General features: G+C 31.6%; 1 protein-coding gene across 7 annotated transcripts in view; it reads right to left on the bottom strand.

Moving 5' to 3' along the window:
- Window positions 1–19,871, bottom strand: part of LOC134529773 (rho GTPase-activating protein 190) — a 179,273-nt gene that overhangs the window by 107,923 nt on the left and 51,479 nt on the right. For all 7 annotated transcript variants that reach the window (XM_063364201.1, XM_063364197.1, XM_063364199.1 and 4 more), the window contains exons 8-14: window positions 18,122–18,308; window positions 16,435–16,550; window positions 14,247–14,399; window positions 11,821–11,935; window positions 5,370–5,493; window positions 4,561–4,762; window positions 774–944 (exon numbers count right to left, since the gene is read on the bottom strand). In XM_063364201.1, the coding sequence (XP_063220271.1) occupies window positions 774–944; window positions 4,561–4,762; window positions 5,370–5,493; window positions 11,821–11,935; window positions 14,247–14,399; window positions 16,435–16,550; window positions 18,122–18,308 (1,068 nt within the window). The remainder of the gene's footprint in view (window positions 1–773; window positions 945–4,560; window positions 4,763–5,369; window positions 5,494–11,820; window positions 11,936–14,246; window positions 14,400–16,434; window positions 16,551–18,121; window positions 18,309–19,871) is intronic.

The following is a 19,871-nucleotide window of genomic DNA, read 5'->3' on the forward strand; positions in this document are numbered from 1 at the left end:
ACTCTGCCATCGTATAATTATTTACTAAGGCTGTAAGGTGAAATTTTTTTTTGGTGGTTGATTCTGTTTATATATATTAAAGGAATGATTTTAGTTTATTTTACTACCCTATTAAACTTGGGTAGGTATTTTGACGACAAGATAGGCCAGGTACCCTCCTTGTTTTATTATTTTAATTTAATTGTATAAAGAAAGTACAAAAAAATAATTGTCTGAAATACTACTATGACATGTCTTATAGTAGTCATTCTTACGAAAGTTATAAATTTATAAAAGATTATTTAAAAGTTTAAGTAAACAGGCTTTGTTTTGAAACATATAATTTACGGCTCTTTAATTCATGTTTTAAAATTCTTTGGTCATTGAATAACTATTGGGATTGTTTTTTTTTTCCTTTCTTAATTCTTTATTTTGCATTGATGGTCCACAAGCAGGCTTGTTTTGGCAATGACAACTGTCTCAATGCCAAAAGTTTCTGGTATCCTCTCGCTTAAATATCTTTTCGCTGAGCTACGAGTTGTTAGTTACAACTTCTCTGGTGCCTTGGCGAGATCATTCTCATCAAAAAACAGGGTGGTGGATTCCATCGTACAAGTTATGGCTCAGCCTAATTTCTTTGGTAATTTGTATTATTTGCTAGATAGTTTTTGAAGCCCTCTTAATAGTTAACAATAATACCCTTCTCATTCATCTTTCATATTTTCATTTTCCTGTCTCCATAAACCTCTTTTATAAAGATTAGAAACTAAAGTTTAATCTAATATATATATTACCTTATATCAGGATGCAGTGACTCCAAAACTGATTGATAAACACCCAGAAAGCCAGCTCTGTGGTGAATACTCTGAATAAGCTGACCCAGAGCTTCAGCAATCAATGATGCATTAAATCTCTTTTCCAAAACATTATCTTTTAAGGAGACGTCAATAAATGGACATTGAAGGCTATGAAAAAAAAAAAAAAATACAATGATACAGACAATTTTTAGTAATATTGTCACTTCATAGGAACTGAATGTATGAGTGACTATACAAATAATATACTCACAAGCTAACATGTAGAAATAAAAGTATAAAAATGTTTAAATGACACAAGTAGTTGAATTGTGCACCATATTTTCCTTAATCTAGATATACATTATTAATACTTGCATTTTAGTTAAGACCGAGAAAAAAACAAACAACATCAAAGCTGCCTGTTTACTCAGAAATTGTATTCTAAACCATTTGGAATAAGAATTATTTTAATAATAAGACAAATAAGAAAAATTAATTATGGTTTCAATAACAATTTAAATAATATATATTTCTAGTTACTATTAATAATTATTAGTTTGTGATGCCAGGCTGCTTCAATGCTATGGTGAAGTTTTCAAACCATTTTTGGAATAATATAATTTTATAGCTCATTGGGAAAAAAAATGTCTATCTGCTAGAATGTTATTCATTAACATATAACATTTTACAAACTTCCCAATTAAATTATTATACTATGGCCATACTGTGCATTGTCATGTTAGGCCTCACCCTACAAATATTCAAATTATTATTTATATCAGCTCTATCTACAATTTATGCTAACATGAACAATGGTGCCTAATGAAAAAATTTATTTCATTAATAAATCATTTCATTTTCTCACAAACAATAAAATCATACATTTATCACGTGTGTTATATAATCCTGTTTCCTTGCAAGTTTTCATGTACAGTAAACTCTCGATTATCAGTGTTAATTGGGACTTTCCGATGCCCGGATAATTGAATGCCCATAAAAAAAAACCGGATAATCCGTTTCACCACTTAAAAATGGTGTATTTACTGGCAAAAGAGTGTCTCTTCAGTAGAATTCTATGAGTACAAGCAAAGGCTTTGTATACCGTGTCCCAGCTTATTGGACCGTAAACAATACTGGCACTGTGTTGCCGCCATCTTTCTCCTGTCCCCTTTATTGCTACGGGAGGGAGAGCGGCGGCAGTCCCAACTCAGCATCTCCCTCCACCCTTTTAACGATCTATTATCCGGGGTCACTACAAAATAAGTGTCTGAACCACAGCACAATATTATACACCTTTTTTTCCCCCTTCCAGCTATTGCATTTTATTTTTCTACCTCGCGCAGCAAGATATTGTTTCTTGTTAATTCCGCCTATTAAAATTAGGATGCACTTTACAGTCATAACTACGAGTATGGGATACTATGAGACCTTCGAAGTTACAAGAGTTTTGAAATGCACCGTCAGTTTGACTACGTAAATAGTAATCCTAAACTAATCTGGTTATTACGAGTGCTTCCTTGTTGGCTCTTTCGTAAGAAAGAGTGATTTAAATGGCATCTTCAAACAAGGAAAAATACCGTTAGTTGGAAGGAAAAAAAGGTTCATGCAGTAAACAAAGGCTGAAAAGCGAGAGAGGGCTGTGGCTATGCCGAGAAAGAATGATGGCTGTTGTTGGGTGGGGGTGTGGGGTGAGGAAGGGGTGTCTGGTGGCGAACAACATGCTCCCTTTCTCTCTTTGTCTCTGTCTCTGTCTCTCTCTCTCTCTCTCTCTCTCTCTCTTCAAGCTCTCTCTCTCTCTCTCTCTTCAAGCTCTCTCTCTCTCTCTCTCTTCAAGCTCTCTCTCTCTCTCTCTCTTCAAGCTCTCTCTCTCTTCAAGCTCTCTCTCTCTTCAAGCTCTCTCTCTCTCTCGTTCGGCAGTTTCATGAAGCCATCCCCCTCCCATTGTGTTACTGGCTGCTTCAGCCGGTAGAGGGAAAATTCCTAAACCACCCCACTCTCTGCCCCCCCCCCCTCCCCCCCCATGTGTGTATGTGTGTACGAGAGCCCTGTTCCTTTTGTGCGTGTGCGTGGCAAAAAAAAAACACAAGCACTCTTCTTGTGTAGCTTTACAGGTTTTAATGATGCAATATTCCAATAGCGTCTGAGCTTTCTCACAAAATTTTTTTTGTCTAGTTGTGTGGAGGAACCAGGGATACCACCGTTATGTTGAGATGCGCAACACAAAGAATTCACTTTTATTAATATAATATCATTAAAGTTGTGAACATTACTGTGATAATGTAAAACACATTTGTGTGTCAAATTTACGTATGCGTTTGGGGAGGGGGGAGTTGAGCCGGAAGCAGCAGTCAAGGCATTCCTTTTTGTTTTACAGTGTGACAAATTGACGGGTGTAGGTGGCGGGGGAACGAGGGTCTGAAGGGTCAGGTAAATAGCTTTCTGACACAGCAGTAAAAAAAAAAAAAAAAAAAAAAAAAGAGCGCGGCGTAGCTACACCCTGTCATTTTTTTAAAACTTCATAAAAAAATCAAGCACGGATAACCCGAAAACCGGATAATCCAGGCCCGGATAATCGAGGGTTTACTGTATTTGCACTTTTTGCACATTTGCATTTAACTAATTAATTTTTTATGAAAAATACAAAGTCAGTATCTCCTGATGTTAGATGTTATCTTCATTTACAACCTATTTTTCCCAGCTACATATATTAATAAGTAGATTTACAAGCACATCTTTGAAAAATATAATTTTATTTTTAACATGCATGTGATTTAAGTATCCCAAATTTATACATTTCTTTATCGCAAACAGTAAAACTGGTTACTAAATATGGAGCATTTAATGATTAAAAGTTTAATATTTTAACAAGAGATATGTAAACATGATGTTTGTATATAGAAAAAGTAAAAAAAAAAAAAAAAAAAAACACACCTTGAAACACAACTATTATGTTAAGGGGTCTCAATGGTATAAAATTAATTTAACAGTAAACCTCCTAGTAATATATAAGCTGAAACGTACCAAAAATTAAATTTACGTAAATTATTAACAGGTGCAACTATCCTGATACAATTACATGTTAATATGTATACATTTACATGTATAGTTCTGCAAAATCTCATAAAAAAATAAAAATAACTGTTGCTAACAGTTCCATAACCAATCTTTATTTAAACATAGCTACTGGAACAAAGAAAATTGAAGATGGTACGTAACTTTGATTAAAACAAATGAGGTTCCAAGACAGTCACAGGTTTAGTAACGTGCAGTATTTTAGTCCCAACACAAATTAAAGTTTGAATAAATTAAATTTTTTTTTGTAGAAGTAAAGTGCCTGATTTCCTACAAACTAATATTTTAAAAGAACTACGCTCCAAAATGTCAGGATTGCTTACACTGCAGTCTCCACTAATTATTTCTGTCAACATTTTTACACAGTTGACTATCATTTTACTCAGAACGTGTAATTCTATGAAACAAACCATTGTTTCATAAACAGGCAGTCTTATTTTTAATGCAGGAGACTTGCAAACATAACACTTTTAGACATTTGGTAAAATGCACTATCTTTACATATTTTTAGCCGTTATGGTAACATGCACTATCTTTACGTAAATTTAGCCGTTATGGGTCTAAATGATTTATATTTGACTTTTGTATCTTACATATGCTAATTATAAGATTCTAATGAGGTTTCACAATCGAATTTATTCAAAACATTTGGTATAAATTCAATAAGTTTGTAATGTAATGACTAAGCAAATAAGTAAATATGATAACATACCTATCAGCCAAATTCTGGCCTTCTTCCCGGAGTTGTGATAATTCACATTTATCTACTGAAGGATCGCCAACAAATAAAATAACAATAGGAAGTCCTTGGAATGGGAGCCTGTCATCTTGTTCCAAATTTGACAAAAGTGTTTTTTCCAGGCTGTCTCTCACATATTCAAAGCCGTCTGGATTAGAATATACACAAAAACATCCTAAAAGCAAGAGCAAGCAATAAGTACATAACATCTAGAACAACTAATGGCATTTTAAATTACACTAAGTGAATCAAGAAAGGCTAAAGACAGGATTTTATCCTGCATGGATATGAACATGGAAGCTTATAACAGAAACCCTAAGATTATAGTGGGTTTTGAACCGTTATTTTAACTGGCTTTGAAGGCATGAAGCTTGTGTTTGTTATGACAGTTTACTAATCAAGAAATTTTGTTGATTTTCCTTTTCCTGAAACCCTGGTCTTTTTACTGTAAACACAAAGGGGAATTAAAACAGCGTGCATCATGTATCAAATTGATTAAAATAAATCTCAATAAATAATTCAATTAAAAAAATTACTTCAATAATAAACATGCAACATTTAATATTTACAGAAACATGTATTTAAATTTATAATTTATTGTACTGTTAGTTAACAAATGGTTAAACTTAGTAAATTAGAATAAACATTCATCATATTAATTTTAATTATTAAAATTTATCGCAATTTTTTTATTATCCCACCTCTAGTTAAAAGAGTTTTAAATTCTTTAAAGTTTACGAAAAATAGTTTTAAATTCTTTAAAGTTTATGAAACTTATTTACCATTAGGTGAAAAATTTGATGTAGTAAACGTATTTTCTGGTAAACTGACGTCTCCATCGATAATTCTGTAGTCTATACTGTATAAATGGCAGTCAATTTCATATTCATCATCATCACACTGTTCCTGTAAACAAAAAAATTAACTTCTGTGAAACAATTCAGAAAAAAAAATTAGTTTAACTACAAGTAGCACAGGCATAAAACACAATTAAAACTACACACAAAAACTGTACATTACTGCAAAATAATTCTTGAATAACAACACAATTTCAGATAACCAGTTTACTAGCAGACTGCTTCTCTTACCCTCTTCCGAAACAAAATTTATTTCCTGTGTCCTATCAAGTTGAACCCGGTCACATGCCTACTAATAGCGCCTCTGGATTCACAAAAAAATATGTAGATAACTTCTAGCCAAGAAAACTCCAGATACCTTACAGGTTAGTCAGAAATCTTAAGTTCTTTACGATAGGTTGCAAAAATCTCTAAATCCTTAAATTCTGTATCTTTTCCAGGTTTTCCAACTTGAAAATTTCTTCTAACTTTTTTGGACAAGGTTGGTTGACAGCAATTCCCTGTTTATGTTTTTTTTATAGTTGTGGAATATGTTATGTTGTACGGAATAAGTGAAGGAAGATTAAGAGGTTAAGTGTGGCACGACTGACTCAGGTTTTGGTGTACAAGTGCGGCAATGCACCAATCTGTAACATGTATGGAACAACGGAATAAAGAGGTGCACGTAGAATATAACAATAGTGTTTAAAGGTGGTCATGTATGTTCTTCAAAATTATGAAAGGATAGCACTTATGATGTCAGTGCAGTGATAAAACAATGGATTCATATTCCTGAGGACCCAGATTTGAATTTCTGTCAGCCCACCATGGGCTCAATTTTATTTATGGTTTTTTGAAATCACTCCAGATAAATCCTGCGAAAGTTTTCTGTTATAGGCCAAGACCAATCCCTGTCCCATTATCATTGGTCTGTGCTGTGTTACCATCTATAATGACCACACTGTCAATAAAACATACATAAAAATAGTTTGATATTTATGCATTTTCGGGAAGAATTAAAAATTCTAAATATCCTTTGAACATCTCTCTTTATTCTAAATATGCCTGCCTAGCAAAAAAAAATTAATACCTTATTGATAAACCTCCATTTTCCCACGAAAAAAAAAAAGCACCCTTAAGCATACTGAGAAAAATCTTTATCGGCACTTAATGTTCAAGCTAACTTTAGAAAACTATACGAGGTGAAATATATATGCCCATACGTAGTACCATTTAACCCAAATAATGTTTTATGTACTGAAATAAATTAGTATGTTAATAGTAAAATATCTTACATTCCTACTAGAAGACATAAAAACATAAAGAGTTACATTGTGTGTGTTTCAATACAAGCTAAGCCACTTTTGGTGTATATATTTTTTTAAATTTAATTAGGACTCTAATGTCTCATCAACAAGGACATTAGAGCTGATAAAACACAATAACACTGTGAGATCAGAAGTGAAATTTTGGCACGAGCTGCCAGAACATTTTTTTTTTTTTTAATTTTGGGACTAAAAACTGGTCTTCTCGGATTGCTCCAAATTGATGATTTCATGTGCGTGGTGTAAAAAAGGTTTTCTCAGGGTGCTTTGGATTTTTTTTGTGTGCAGTTAAAAAAATGTGTAAATGGTTTTCTTGGGAGAGCTTCTAATTCTTTTTTTATTTCCTGGAGTACAAACATTAAATTTGATCATGATTGTAATTGTGTAATTTTTCTACACAAATTTTACTCTTTATAAGTTTTTTAATCTATGTATATACATAATTAGATACCAAAAAAATAGTATTCAGTCAGTGTTAGAATTGTGTACTGTATACACACATTTTTTTAATTTTAATTGAATTCATTTTTTAAGGTGTAAATCCTTATTGTTTTACTGGGTAGAAGAAAAAATGGAGCACTGTAGCATTGCTTCACAAACGCTTGGCTGAACATGAGGATTGGGGCTTTTTTGATGTAATAATTACTATTACTTATTATTTTTTTACTACATATTGTGAAGCATCTCATGTATCACAAGAAAGTGAAAAATTGTAGAAGTTTTAAAAAAATGTATCACTCTATCACTCTTGACTAAGTAACTGTGCTAAGTAATTGCCGGGTTTATGTGGGAGGAGTTTACTCATGCTACTCATGAAACTCACATTTTTCACTCCTAACACCATCCAAGCAGTAGCAAGATTGTATTGCAGCAATGTTACTGTGTGCTAAACTGAATATGGTTGCTGTAATGTCAATTAAAATTAAATTTTTCACTCCTGAAGAAGTATTTGAGAGATATAACCAAAAAAAATTCATTTTATTAAAAAATTTATTTCTATGATGTTATCTCGAAAAATCTTGTAGCATACCCAGGCAGGTTGCCCATGATAAAGTGTCTCTCTATGGTGAAGCAAGTTTGATTCTTCATGAGGTGCCCTGGATTTTCAAAAGTGCACACAGGTTTTGCATCTCCATTACGCAATAATAAATTAAAGGTGCCAAAACTGTACGTACAGTACTATAAAATGTTAGTATTTTAATACTATTTATAATATTTTGCTAATTTCCATGCTAATGATTTAATGTAAAACGTAAGTGACTTAAAGATAAATAAAGTAGGGATTTTGGCAACGTGGATGATCTGCTGTTACCAGGGGAAGAGAAAGTTGACGTAGGGCTATGACTGGCCAGTAGTTGGGGAGTGTCATCAGAGCGGTGGGCTGGAAATATTCACTGATGTGTTCATGGTCAAGGAGTTTCAACGACCAGTCCAGGGAACGACCTTGTAATTACTTATTTAAATACATTTCACTTGCTTTTTTGTCAGTCAAAGTGTCACAACAACTATTCCTGGTAATGACCTCACAAGGTGTTATCGGATAACATTTTTTTTTGACGTGACGTCTAATAAATCGATGAACGCCGGCTGCACGCACGAAAAAGTATCCCGTTACACACTTTGTCCCATTACGCTGTGCACCGTTACGCTCATTGTACGCTTGCGCCGCATCTATCTCTCTTCCACTGGATTGGAACAACCATCGACTTGACTTTTTCGAGGCACATTAAACTTGAAACACTCCCATTCATTTCCTACTTTTCCTTTCATCATCCTATCCTTAACAGAATAACACAGATTGGAAGAAGTTAAATAGCAAACATGTATAAAAGTTATAGTTAAAATAATCTCTTCGTTAAAGTAATAAACATATTTGAATTAATGAGTGTAAATAAAAGTTAATTTATCAATTAAATTGTAGATTTCATTTCACTCCTTCTTTGTATCCATACAAAATAGTGATAATTCAATAAAAATGATTCAATTTTATTCATAAAAGTATGCAAACATTTCATCAATGTTTTGTTATGACGTTGTCACAATAAACTATCGTCCGTAAACCAACTTTAGACAACCAATTTTTTTTTGTATCTGCAAGCTTTGCCAGACACTGATATTGAGGTGACAGCGGGCCAGCAGTAGACTAACCTGAAAATCTGCAATGAACCGAAAAAAAAATTCTATTTGCAATGGTGAAACGATTGAGTTAGTGAATTATAAACTTCATCAATTGAGACTAAGTTCAAGTCTCCGATAACAGCCACACACGAGTGTTTCCGTGGTGCAAAAACAAAGCAATTTTATTTATTTACTTTTCATCGTTCCGAATCGCGACAATAATACAAGCAAATTTTGTAAACTTAGTGAAATTATAATAATTATTATTATTTTACAACAATGCCAAAACCCTCAATGCTCTGAACATTAGTATACTTCAGTTAAGAATAAAAGTAGTAGATATCATTTTTTTATAATTTTTTTTTAATGTTTAGCATAAATCCCAATTTTTTAAAAAATGGACTGAAAGTTTTCATTTTTCAATACAGGGCACCTAAGTTAATTCAAACAAATTTCAAAAGTCATGAACTCATAAAATGTTGTAAAAATAATTCTAACACTTGTTTAAAAGGTCTGGCTGGCCCCTTTCACTGAAAAAAAAATCCCAATGAAAGATATAATAAATTTTTTTGTATGGTGAAGATATAAAAATAAACACATATATATAATGCAATTTGACTATTAATTATACCTGTATCATTCAGTTATCTTTTTATAATGCGGAAGTCCTAATGCCCTTATCTTTGTAATTTTTTTTTAATTTGGACATCTATGTAACACAATGAGTCGAACTATGAAGATCACCTACTCATACTCAACATTAGAAAAAAAAATATTTTGGCCTGGTATTTCTTGTAAAGAAATGCCCAGGCAACAGAAGTTTGCTCTTCCTTGTGTTTAAGAAAGCAGATTTCACCTTGGAAGATGCATTTTGGAGTTCAGGTACTTATTTCACAAGGACATTGATAACTAGGTTAAATTTGTGTGCCCAGCAATGAATAATCAAAACATGGTCAGACAATACTTTTCAACGAGCAATAACTCTTAACCATATATTTTGCAGTATCAGAAACAAGGGCCACATCATCATCAAAAATCATTTCATATTTTTTCAGAGATTCCAAAATTGCCCTATAACACATTTTGGAATATGCAGTATCAAGGTTGTAAACATAAAACAACAATAATTTCCGGAGTGACTGTAGCTTCAACCATTTTAAATAAAACCACAAAAATGCATTTTCCTCTTGCATCAGTCTCATCACAGTATATGGAAATGTTTTTCCTTTTAAGTTCATTTTTCATTGAATCAACCCTGGCTTAATGTAAAGCAGGCAATATTTTTCGTGCAGAACTCTCGCACAGGGAACAGCTCCACTTATTTCAATAAATTTGTTGAAGAAATGTTGCATTTGTACATTTTCAAGTTTTTCTAGTGGATTGTTCACTTTAACAAATGTCTCTGTGACTCTCTTTCCTAGATACTCAACTGTCTGTTTCCTCTTTTCAGACCTACTGAAACAGGTTGCAATTGATGTCTGGAGTTGGGAAGATTTTTTTATCCCGTTCTTGAAAACTACTTAAATGTTTAGCCGATAGGTGTTTTACCACGGAAACTTTCCTTTCCCACGACACTTGACAGTTACAGTACTTGCACATTACAGTATTTCTGTCTAGGGAATAAAAGCCATTCTTTCTGTCTGCCCAAACATTTTGGGTGGGCATTGCTAGCCAACTGTCCGCTGTTATACCACAATACTAAATATAACTATACTATATGGTACACAAACAAATTTCAAGTCTGAGGCCCTCACCCGCAGTGATTCGTGAGGTCAATTTAACACAAAGTGTTAATCTTGTCGCTATAAATAAATAATCTTAACTACATTTTGTATAAATTTCATGGGAAAATGAGAATTTTGCACAGTTTTTGTCAAAAGTGAGAAATTTGTGTTTTGGTGCCAAATTCACAACTTGGCATGAAAAACTCATGGTCGCAAAAAATTTGTGTGCCTAACTATTTGTTAATAAAGTCAATGATTTTGGTGCATAGTAAATGTGGTGACATGCTGGCCAGTACATTGATCTCATGTGTCGTGCAGGAGTAGCTGTTCGAACAGCATGTCGGTAACCCCAGATGATTGGCAGGAGTGCATGCACATCAGCTGTATCAAGTGTACTTTGTAGAGTTTGTACACTTTCTTATGATTTTCATGTTATAATAATAGTGCTTTTATTTAATCATGACTAATAGATATGATGTATCACTTTCGGATGGTGCCAACTTAATTCCCAGCTTAAATAATGTACCTGCCTTAATTCCCAGCTTAAATAATGTACCTGCCTTGCATATTTAATTTGTTATGTAATACTTTATGGTGTATGTTTATGTTTTTTTGTACCTAACCAAATTAATGCCAGTGCACCCTTAATGCCCAAGTTATCGTCCGTCCACCAGAGGACAGATGTGTCTCTGCTGTTCTTTCTGCATCGCTTTGTGTTGGCCAACCTGGTGCTTGCAGATTGGCAATTTTAACAGTTACCAGCTATTGCAATATGCAAATAATGAATGAACAACTTTAACTTATTCTAGGTATGTTTCCATCTTTCCAAACGAGAGTACGTGCTGCATGTTAAGGCACGTGGGAAGCCCGAGAGCCCATTCAACAACAAGTGTATTTATAACATATAGCATGCCCATTACTGAGAATGGAGCATGTAAAAAGATGCAAAAGATGCAAAAAATGTAGGAAATATCTCATCAGCCATGTGGACAACCTCACACCATAAGATAAAGTCGAGTCGGGTGTCTAAGACCATAAAATAACAAAACCCTTCACACTTAAAATCACTAAAGGAACTCTTCCGAACAGACCTCTCTATCAGTGTATCATAAGAAAATCTGTTACAGCAACAATTTTATCACCCAGCATCGAAAGTTACTATACCCAGATTCCACAGTAATTAGAAGCGTTCCTAACACAGATTACTTTACAATATGACTGAATACATACATGAATTTCATTGGCTAACTCTTCTGCCAATCCATCAATTCCCAAAATAACCAAGTTTAATTGACTGTTGTCAGAGCTAAGGAACCACTGGCTATTATGATTCCATGAAGATGGCCTGGAACCAAAATACATATAAATTCACTGAGCACAAAACATTACAATTACATTTAAATTCTCTAAAAATGACAAAAATTATCTATAAACATAATACAAATTTCACTTTTGTTAATTGTTTTAACTGCATTAAAATGATTTCATAACCCAAAGATAAGAGAATATAACCATGCTAGACATAACCTAAAAGGATCAAAACAATAGAACACAGAATTCATGAAAAATAATAATTGTGTTGAAACAATAGATGAAAATAGTTCATCTTCGCATCATAATCTAAGATTTGTTGACATTCCCCATTACTGGTATAACATATTTATGAATGTTTTTAAAAAGACCTCAATGTGTGTACACATAGTAAAATTAACTTAGCATAATTGAAACAACTAAGAACACAATTAACTATAACCATAACTGATACATTCATCACAAGTTCCAAAAACATTAAAAACACATCCTTAGAAATTCTTACTTTATAGTTTCTACATCCATACAGGAGTACTAAAACTAACATAAATTAATTTAACATTGGAAGAGTGTATTAAGGGTATATAATCACATCCTATATCATAAAAATAATTTGTTAAATTAGAAAATTTTTCTAATTTTTAGAGAGAGTCTGCATAACAGTTAAAATGGTATTTATAATTAATACGTTTAAGCAAGTGAAGTTTCAAGTGTTGGGCCATTTACACGAAAATGCATAATTAAGACTTCCACAGATAACCACCGAATGAACACCAGCTACCCCTTTTTTCTAGACTTTTTTTTAGTAAAAGATTTGAGCTTCAAAATGTAACTCAGAGGAAAATTAGGAACAATGTTAAGTTTAAAACACAACCAATGCATTTTATTGGAAGACTGTACAAAGTTCACATCATAGTTCTATACTTTCGTGCATTCAACTTCCTGAAACTATTGAATTTATGTTTTCACATTTAAAACAATTACATATGTATGTAAGAATATAATTTAACTTCAATACAATTCAGCACTTGCACAGATTCTCAATCAAACATTTTGTAAAAAAAATAGAGTACATTTAAAATGTTAAGATTTATAAAAAAATATTGATTTACCCCCTTGTAAAAAATGTACATAAATTGTTTTCTAAGGAAATTATCTGCAAACAAGATCTCCTGTCACCAAAAGACTGTCACCAGACAATTTATCTTTAAAGAAAACTATCTGAAATCAGAACATTTGTGGTAGACGATTAAAACAAACTTTTAACTTTTGAGTCCAATTGAAATAAAAATATATTGCTCCTAATTATTCTTATTTTAATTATAATAAATTCAGTAGTTGTATGAAAATACCTACAAATTAGTTAACAAACAATTTTTTATAAAACACTATTTTTTTTTCATTAATTTTATGTTGTTATAATGTAGACTTTTTATATTCTGAATACTCTAACACTAGACAAGATTAATAATTAATAAATAAGATCAAGGAAAAAAATATGATTGACAAGCATTTAGTATTAACACCACATTACTCACAAAAAATTTAACTTTAATCAATAAACATACACAAACTCAATAAAACCGAACCGTATGCAACTGCCCTGCAGTTGTCTATATTGTGTGGTAAAGCTAAGCTCTTTGTTAAAAATGTGCTTTTTAACCTTTTCTCCCAACCCCCTTTCTACAATAATATTTAATCTTTTTTCACTTTATTCGTGGAATTTTTTCCTATCAGTTTAGGTTGACTTGCCATGGGTGTAGATCCCGGGATGCCAGCCGCTCCCCCCCCCCCCCCTTGCCCACCAACCCCAAACACGGGAATCCTAGACTTTTGCCCAAGTAATTACAGGCAACTGTACACATTCTTATAACCTACTACTAGATAGTACTTAAAATTTTACAAAGATGTCAATAATCTCTTAGATACATAGTTGTACAAACTTAGTACCCTCCTCATTTCTCATGCATTTTAATTTACTACAAGAACAAGGCTTTTTTTAAATTTAAATTTGTAAAAATACTAAAAATTATAAAAAAAAAATAAAGGGAAAAATACACAAGAGAAAAATTACATAAAGTTAACTTGGCTTGAGCCTTAAGTCATTGGTTATCCCACTTACACAACGAAACCAACATGTGCAAATAACTTGAGGATAAAAACATGTTCTACTTGAAGAAATTGCCTTTATAAAATTTTACGAGTTAGTATACATCTTTTAACACAAAAAATGTTAATGGAAACCGCAAAGGGTCAGGTCAAATGGTCTAGTCCATAACTATAACCCCGCAGGACTTAAAAGAAATCTTCATTAAATTATAGTTGGGTGTTTTCTGAAAACTCACCTGTGTGCTTTAGTACCCAAAATGCGTTCAACTAGTGCATCCATACAATTTGGAAATGCTGGACAATGTTCTCTAATAGGACAATGGACAAATCCCAAATGCTGAAATAACATAAGTTTTCTGTCTTGATCCAAGCGGTCTAAAGCTTTATACCTGAAAATAAGGACAAACAGAAATAAAAATTATGAAAAACAATAATGGTATTGAAATGTCAAATAATATGAAGCATGATAATATTTATTTTAATAGCTTATTCTAGCAAGTGTTTTCTAAAACATTACCTAAAAAATGGTATAAATGTTGATTGTGGGAATTGTGACATACAAGCCTAAAATTTACAGAATAAGAATTACCCAAAAATGCCTTAATACTGTATTACCTGAAGAAACCATGCACAATTTTTTTGTAAAATGCAAGTTGAAAAATCATGGTGCACAGCTTACTCAAAACTTGACAACTCCACATGGCAACACTGCATAGCACAAATTACATCAAGCTCCAAGATAGGTTAACCTGCTGTTGCTCATCAGAAGACGAACCTTGCCTGTAGTTTGTGTGTTTGGATTCCAGTGAGAAAGATCATTCATGGTTGAGATGTTAGTGAAGTAAACAAAACAACTGCGGTTGAAACCCATTTTACATTCATGGTACTTTTTTCCTTGTATCACGGCAAACATGTTTTCGTAGAAAATTCATAAAGTACTTACTGCCTGATATCTTGAGAGAATGTGTATTTTCACAAAGTATTTTACTGGAAATATTGATAGATTTATCAGCACTTTTGTTACAAGAATAAAAGTGCTTAAAAAAATTAATAGGAGACATTAGTAATGGGAATGTTACATATTTAACAAAAAACATTTTAAGAAAATTTATAATTTTCAATAATTATATTTACAATAAATATTTCATAAAAACTTAAATATATGTACACGTACAAGTCCTGATTTCAAAAGTCTGGCGTGAGGCTTATTCTTACCAACAAAAATATTTTTTGGTTATGATCTAAATATTAGGGTGCAAGGCACTGCTTATTCTGGTAAATACGATAATGAGGATTCTATCAAACTGTGGTTGCACTGCAAAACCCTCTGAACTGCTCATGTTGGGGTATAAAAAGTAGCACAATGAAGATGTTATAAGAAGACTACTTAGTTTAATGAAAAGATAGTGCTAATTGCAAACTTGGAAATATATGTTATTTTATCAGAGAAAGAGGATGAAGTAACATTATTAAGATTTAAAATAGTAAACTTGAGGGTTTCAAAGGATAATTTAAAAAATAGTCATGAAGAAGGAGTGTGTGAAAAATAGAGTAAAACCTGGAAATTTATAAAGTTCACAAAAAAGCATTACCAGATCAAAAAGTTGAAACTGCATGCTTATTTAAAAAGTAATTTTGTGTATGTATGCACCACTTAAATGTTCTCAGAATTTTTTTTCCCCACCAGTTTTATATATGGCTAAACATTGTCACTTTGATAGAGTTTTATATCTCACAGATGACATCATTACTGTTAGTAACACAAAACAACACAATAAGGAATACTGGGAAATCTATCAGGGAAGGTATTTAATAAGGACAAGGAAAATTCACCATAATCACATATAATGATTTCAGAAAATCATTAAAAATAAATCTAACTCTGGGTCCTCTGATACGAAAGTCACCTGTCTTCACAACTATCTTCCTTCACAACTTGGAAATTTATGCACTGCAAACAAGCCAAATCGTCTCAATCATCAATTTAAAAATAGTTAAAAGAACAAGTGATAATTTTTTTTTTTTTTAGCTGTTGGACCAAATGCCAGCCTGTGAAGTATATTTTATCCGATGTAAAGTTAAACATCATCTTTTTTCCAAAGAAAAATATTTTTTCTTTAATTCCACAGATATTAAGAATCTGACAAAATTGCTGGATATATAAGCAGGGAAAATATGACCAAGATAGGTGCCTTTTTACACCCATGATATTACACTAAGTGAATATCTATTGAAAATATTTGTGGCATAACAAAAAATGCAAGGGAGTTATAGAGTTAAAATTTTATAATTAGCTCTTATATAAAATTAATGTAGAAAAAAATTAAAAAAATCAACATGGCCTATGAGACAGAGTCTTTAGGGCAAATACGTGGCAATTCAATAATATAAATGTTTATAAAACATGAATTAACTGTATAATACCTTGAATCATCTTGTAAAGCATCTGTTATTTCTTTTATGTCCTCTTGTGTAATTGTTCCAGTTGGAGCAATACTTTTAAAATGGTAGAAGAGGTCAGCATGTTCCAAAAGAAGTTCCTAGAACATTAAAAAAAAAAACTTTATTAATGAAACTTCAATAAATTCGGTTTGTGTACTTACATGGTCCCATTGCTCTAAATTTGCATGCTACTCAAAGTTGGGAATATCCAATATCTAATTTTTGGTGTAAAAGAACCAACCTGACTTTCCTTAGTTTCTCTTCCCAACCTGTACCACACACCAACATTACATTATAACCGTGATGCAAATCTGCAATGCATTTAACTACTTTCAAGAATATACAAATTGAGAATGAAAAATGCATTACATTCAGAGATATAGACGATACCATACATTCTTATGATAAATGCTGCTATAATTATGACAAATTTTCATGAGTACGTACTTAGTTTAAAACTTAAAATAAAAAATGGTATTATTAAGACTTTCTGTCAGTGTGAGCATCACTGTAACTAAGTGTGCATGAAACACATAAATAAAATTTTTGTTTAAATGATAATATGGTTTGCTTTAGTCTAGCCAATTTTAATGAACTTCTATAATTCCAAGCTTTCCTTGAGTTTACCTAGTTTTTGAATTTTATATATTTGGTCACAACTGATTGACAAGCATAAACCTTTTATTAGACCTTAACAACATTTTCTGCACTAACTCATTGCATGAAAAAAATTTTACAAAAAAATATCCTAAACATTAAAATTAAATTTTAACAATATTCCACTTTACATAGTTTGAATGAAATTTTGTTTAATGATAATTTTATGACAGATTATAAAAAAATTATTATGGTGAATATTGTTTTACAAACACTGCAGCATTGTTTTACAAACACTGCAGCATTAGTGTATTAGTCTGAACACCCATCCATTTTTCTACAGAGCTATTTATGCCACCTTATCTATTTGGCAGCTCAGAAAGCTTCAGGTCAGCTTTTGTGTTAATGTTGAACAGTTTTTGGTAGAAGTGTTCTACTTTTTAGAGAAAAGACCAAGCTGTCTGCGGAAGTAAATCCAAACATAAAATTTGTAGCATATTTTTACATATGTTTTATTGGCTATTATTTATACCTGTGATCACTGATGAGAATGAAGATTTGAAAAAAATTAGGTTATGGTAACTTTTTCATTGGATGATTTACGTATCACTAAATATAACAAAGTTTGCTACAGTATTCAGAGTGTTACAATTTCTCAATTAAATAAAATTCTAGTTATTTTTGTTTTATTTTTGTTTTATATACAGTTAAACATTACACAGGCCCAAAATGAGTTAAGCTACAGTAGTCATTGTTTAGATATATTCTTAAGCTAATGTTAACTGTAAATTGAAAATTAGAGCTCAATGCTGGCAGGTGTACTCTTGCCGATAACAATAAAAAATCTTAGGATGCAAGAAATAATAATGTGTTTACACAAAATCCTTATACCACTACTAATTAGCTAATCCAAACATTTCTCGATAATTTCTTACAAATAAAACCACAATGAAATAATTGTGAAAGTGGCTGTGCAATGACATACTTTATTTTCAGGCAATGTTTTGGGAATTTCATAAATGTACTTATTTCTTGAAAATATATTTAAAGTTTTTCAGAAACATCAACTTACTTGGAAATTCTGTTTGGCTCTCTCCACAATTTCCTTCTGATGTTGGTCATAAATATACTGGCAGTCTTGTTCACTCAGCTTTTCAAAACATTCTCTTCCCATGAAGAGTACTCGAACCTCAGACAATTGCTTCCCAGGAGTTACATAACCTGTATCCTCAAGTAACTGCTTAAACTGAACCTTTAACCTAAAAAAAATTACATACATAATTACAGTCCTAAAACTTTTCGACCAAAAAATTCTTAACTAAACACATAATAATGAAAAAAGAACACTTTGCTTATGTGATATTCCACATTATTTTGGTTATATGTATTTACTAAATACACAAGCATTAGTTTATATGCCCTAATAAATTGCAACATTTCTTGAAACATCTTCCAGAACACATTATAAAATCGATATTATGGCTTGACACAGCATGCTTTAATGTTTGGTAACGGTGGATTTTTATTTATATTACAATTATAACATATGAAGGGTGCTACATCTAAATGTTGTTCCATTTCTTGAAATAAAATTTTATTTATATATTTTTATATTATTCAGTTATTGATGCATAAACTATTTGGTGATAGTAGATTCCCCACTGCATCATTACTAAACAAATTTTTATCTATTGGTTTTTATGAACTTGACTTGATGTAAGTTTTTGGACATATGCCATTGCTAAGAACTTTTTCTGTTGAAGAAAAACTAATAAATAAAATAAATAAATAAAAATACACAAAAAAGACAAAAACACACAAAATTAAGCAAACAATTGCTGTTGTCAACAAGGATATGAACACCACAATATATTCCGTAACAGGAATATGGTCAACAAACAAAGAAAGAAAAAAAAGTACTAAGAGAACAAAAAAAAAACCCACAAATGATGACAACACAAAAATATTGAACCCAAAATAATTCAGCACAACAGTTGAAACGAGACAAAAAACACGACAAAACGAAAAGACAAACAAATACAATAGTTTTACCAAAACAGAAACAAGCTCGTTTCAACTGTTGTGCTGAATTATTTTGGGTTCAATATTTTTGTGTTGTCATCATTTGTGGTTTTTTTTCGTTCTCTTAGTACATTTTTCTTTGTTTTTCTTTGTTTGTTGACCATATTCCTGTTTCGGAATATTTTGTGGTGTTCATATCCTTGTTGACAACAGCAATTGTTTGCTTAATTTTGTGTGTTTTTGTCTTTTTTGGGTATTTTTATTTATTTATTTTATTTATTAGTTTTTCTTCAATAGAAAAAATTCTTAGCAATGGCGTATGTCCAAAAACTTACATCAAGTCATGCACTCCCATTGCACAAATCTTTTAAAGATAACTTTTATGAACTTAAAAGGCAAATTTTTATATCAGTCCTAGCAGGTACTAAAAGCATTAAATTATGTGATATACAATGTTTGATTAACTATTTGAATGTAGCCTTTGTAGTAAAACTTTAATTTTAGTAGATCATTCATAAATAAATAAAAATTAGGTTTTCCCAAAGCCCTGAAAAATTTAAGTTTCTATAGTTTTGGCAAAACATGATTTGTATTGATTAACAAATGATATATTAAAGATAGATTTAATACAATGGTTACATGCGAACAGTTAATCAGTGTCACCTGATTTCATGCTTTCAGTACATGCTAGGATTGACAAAAATTTGCCTTCAAGTTCATAAAAACCATCAAATAAGAGCTTGTTTAGCAGAAAAGCTTTTATAAACAATTAAATATTTTTACATTATGAATTTATTTAA

Source organism: Bacillus rossius, chromosome 2, assembly GCF_032445375.1.
Source record: "Bacillus rossius redtenbacheri isolate Brsri chromosome 2, Brsri_v3, whole genome shotgun sequence".
Classification (NCBI taxonomy): domain Eukaryota; kingdom Metazoa; phylum Arthropoda; class Insecta; order Phasmatodea; family Bacillidae; genus Bacillus; species Bacillus rossius.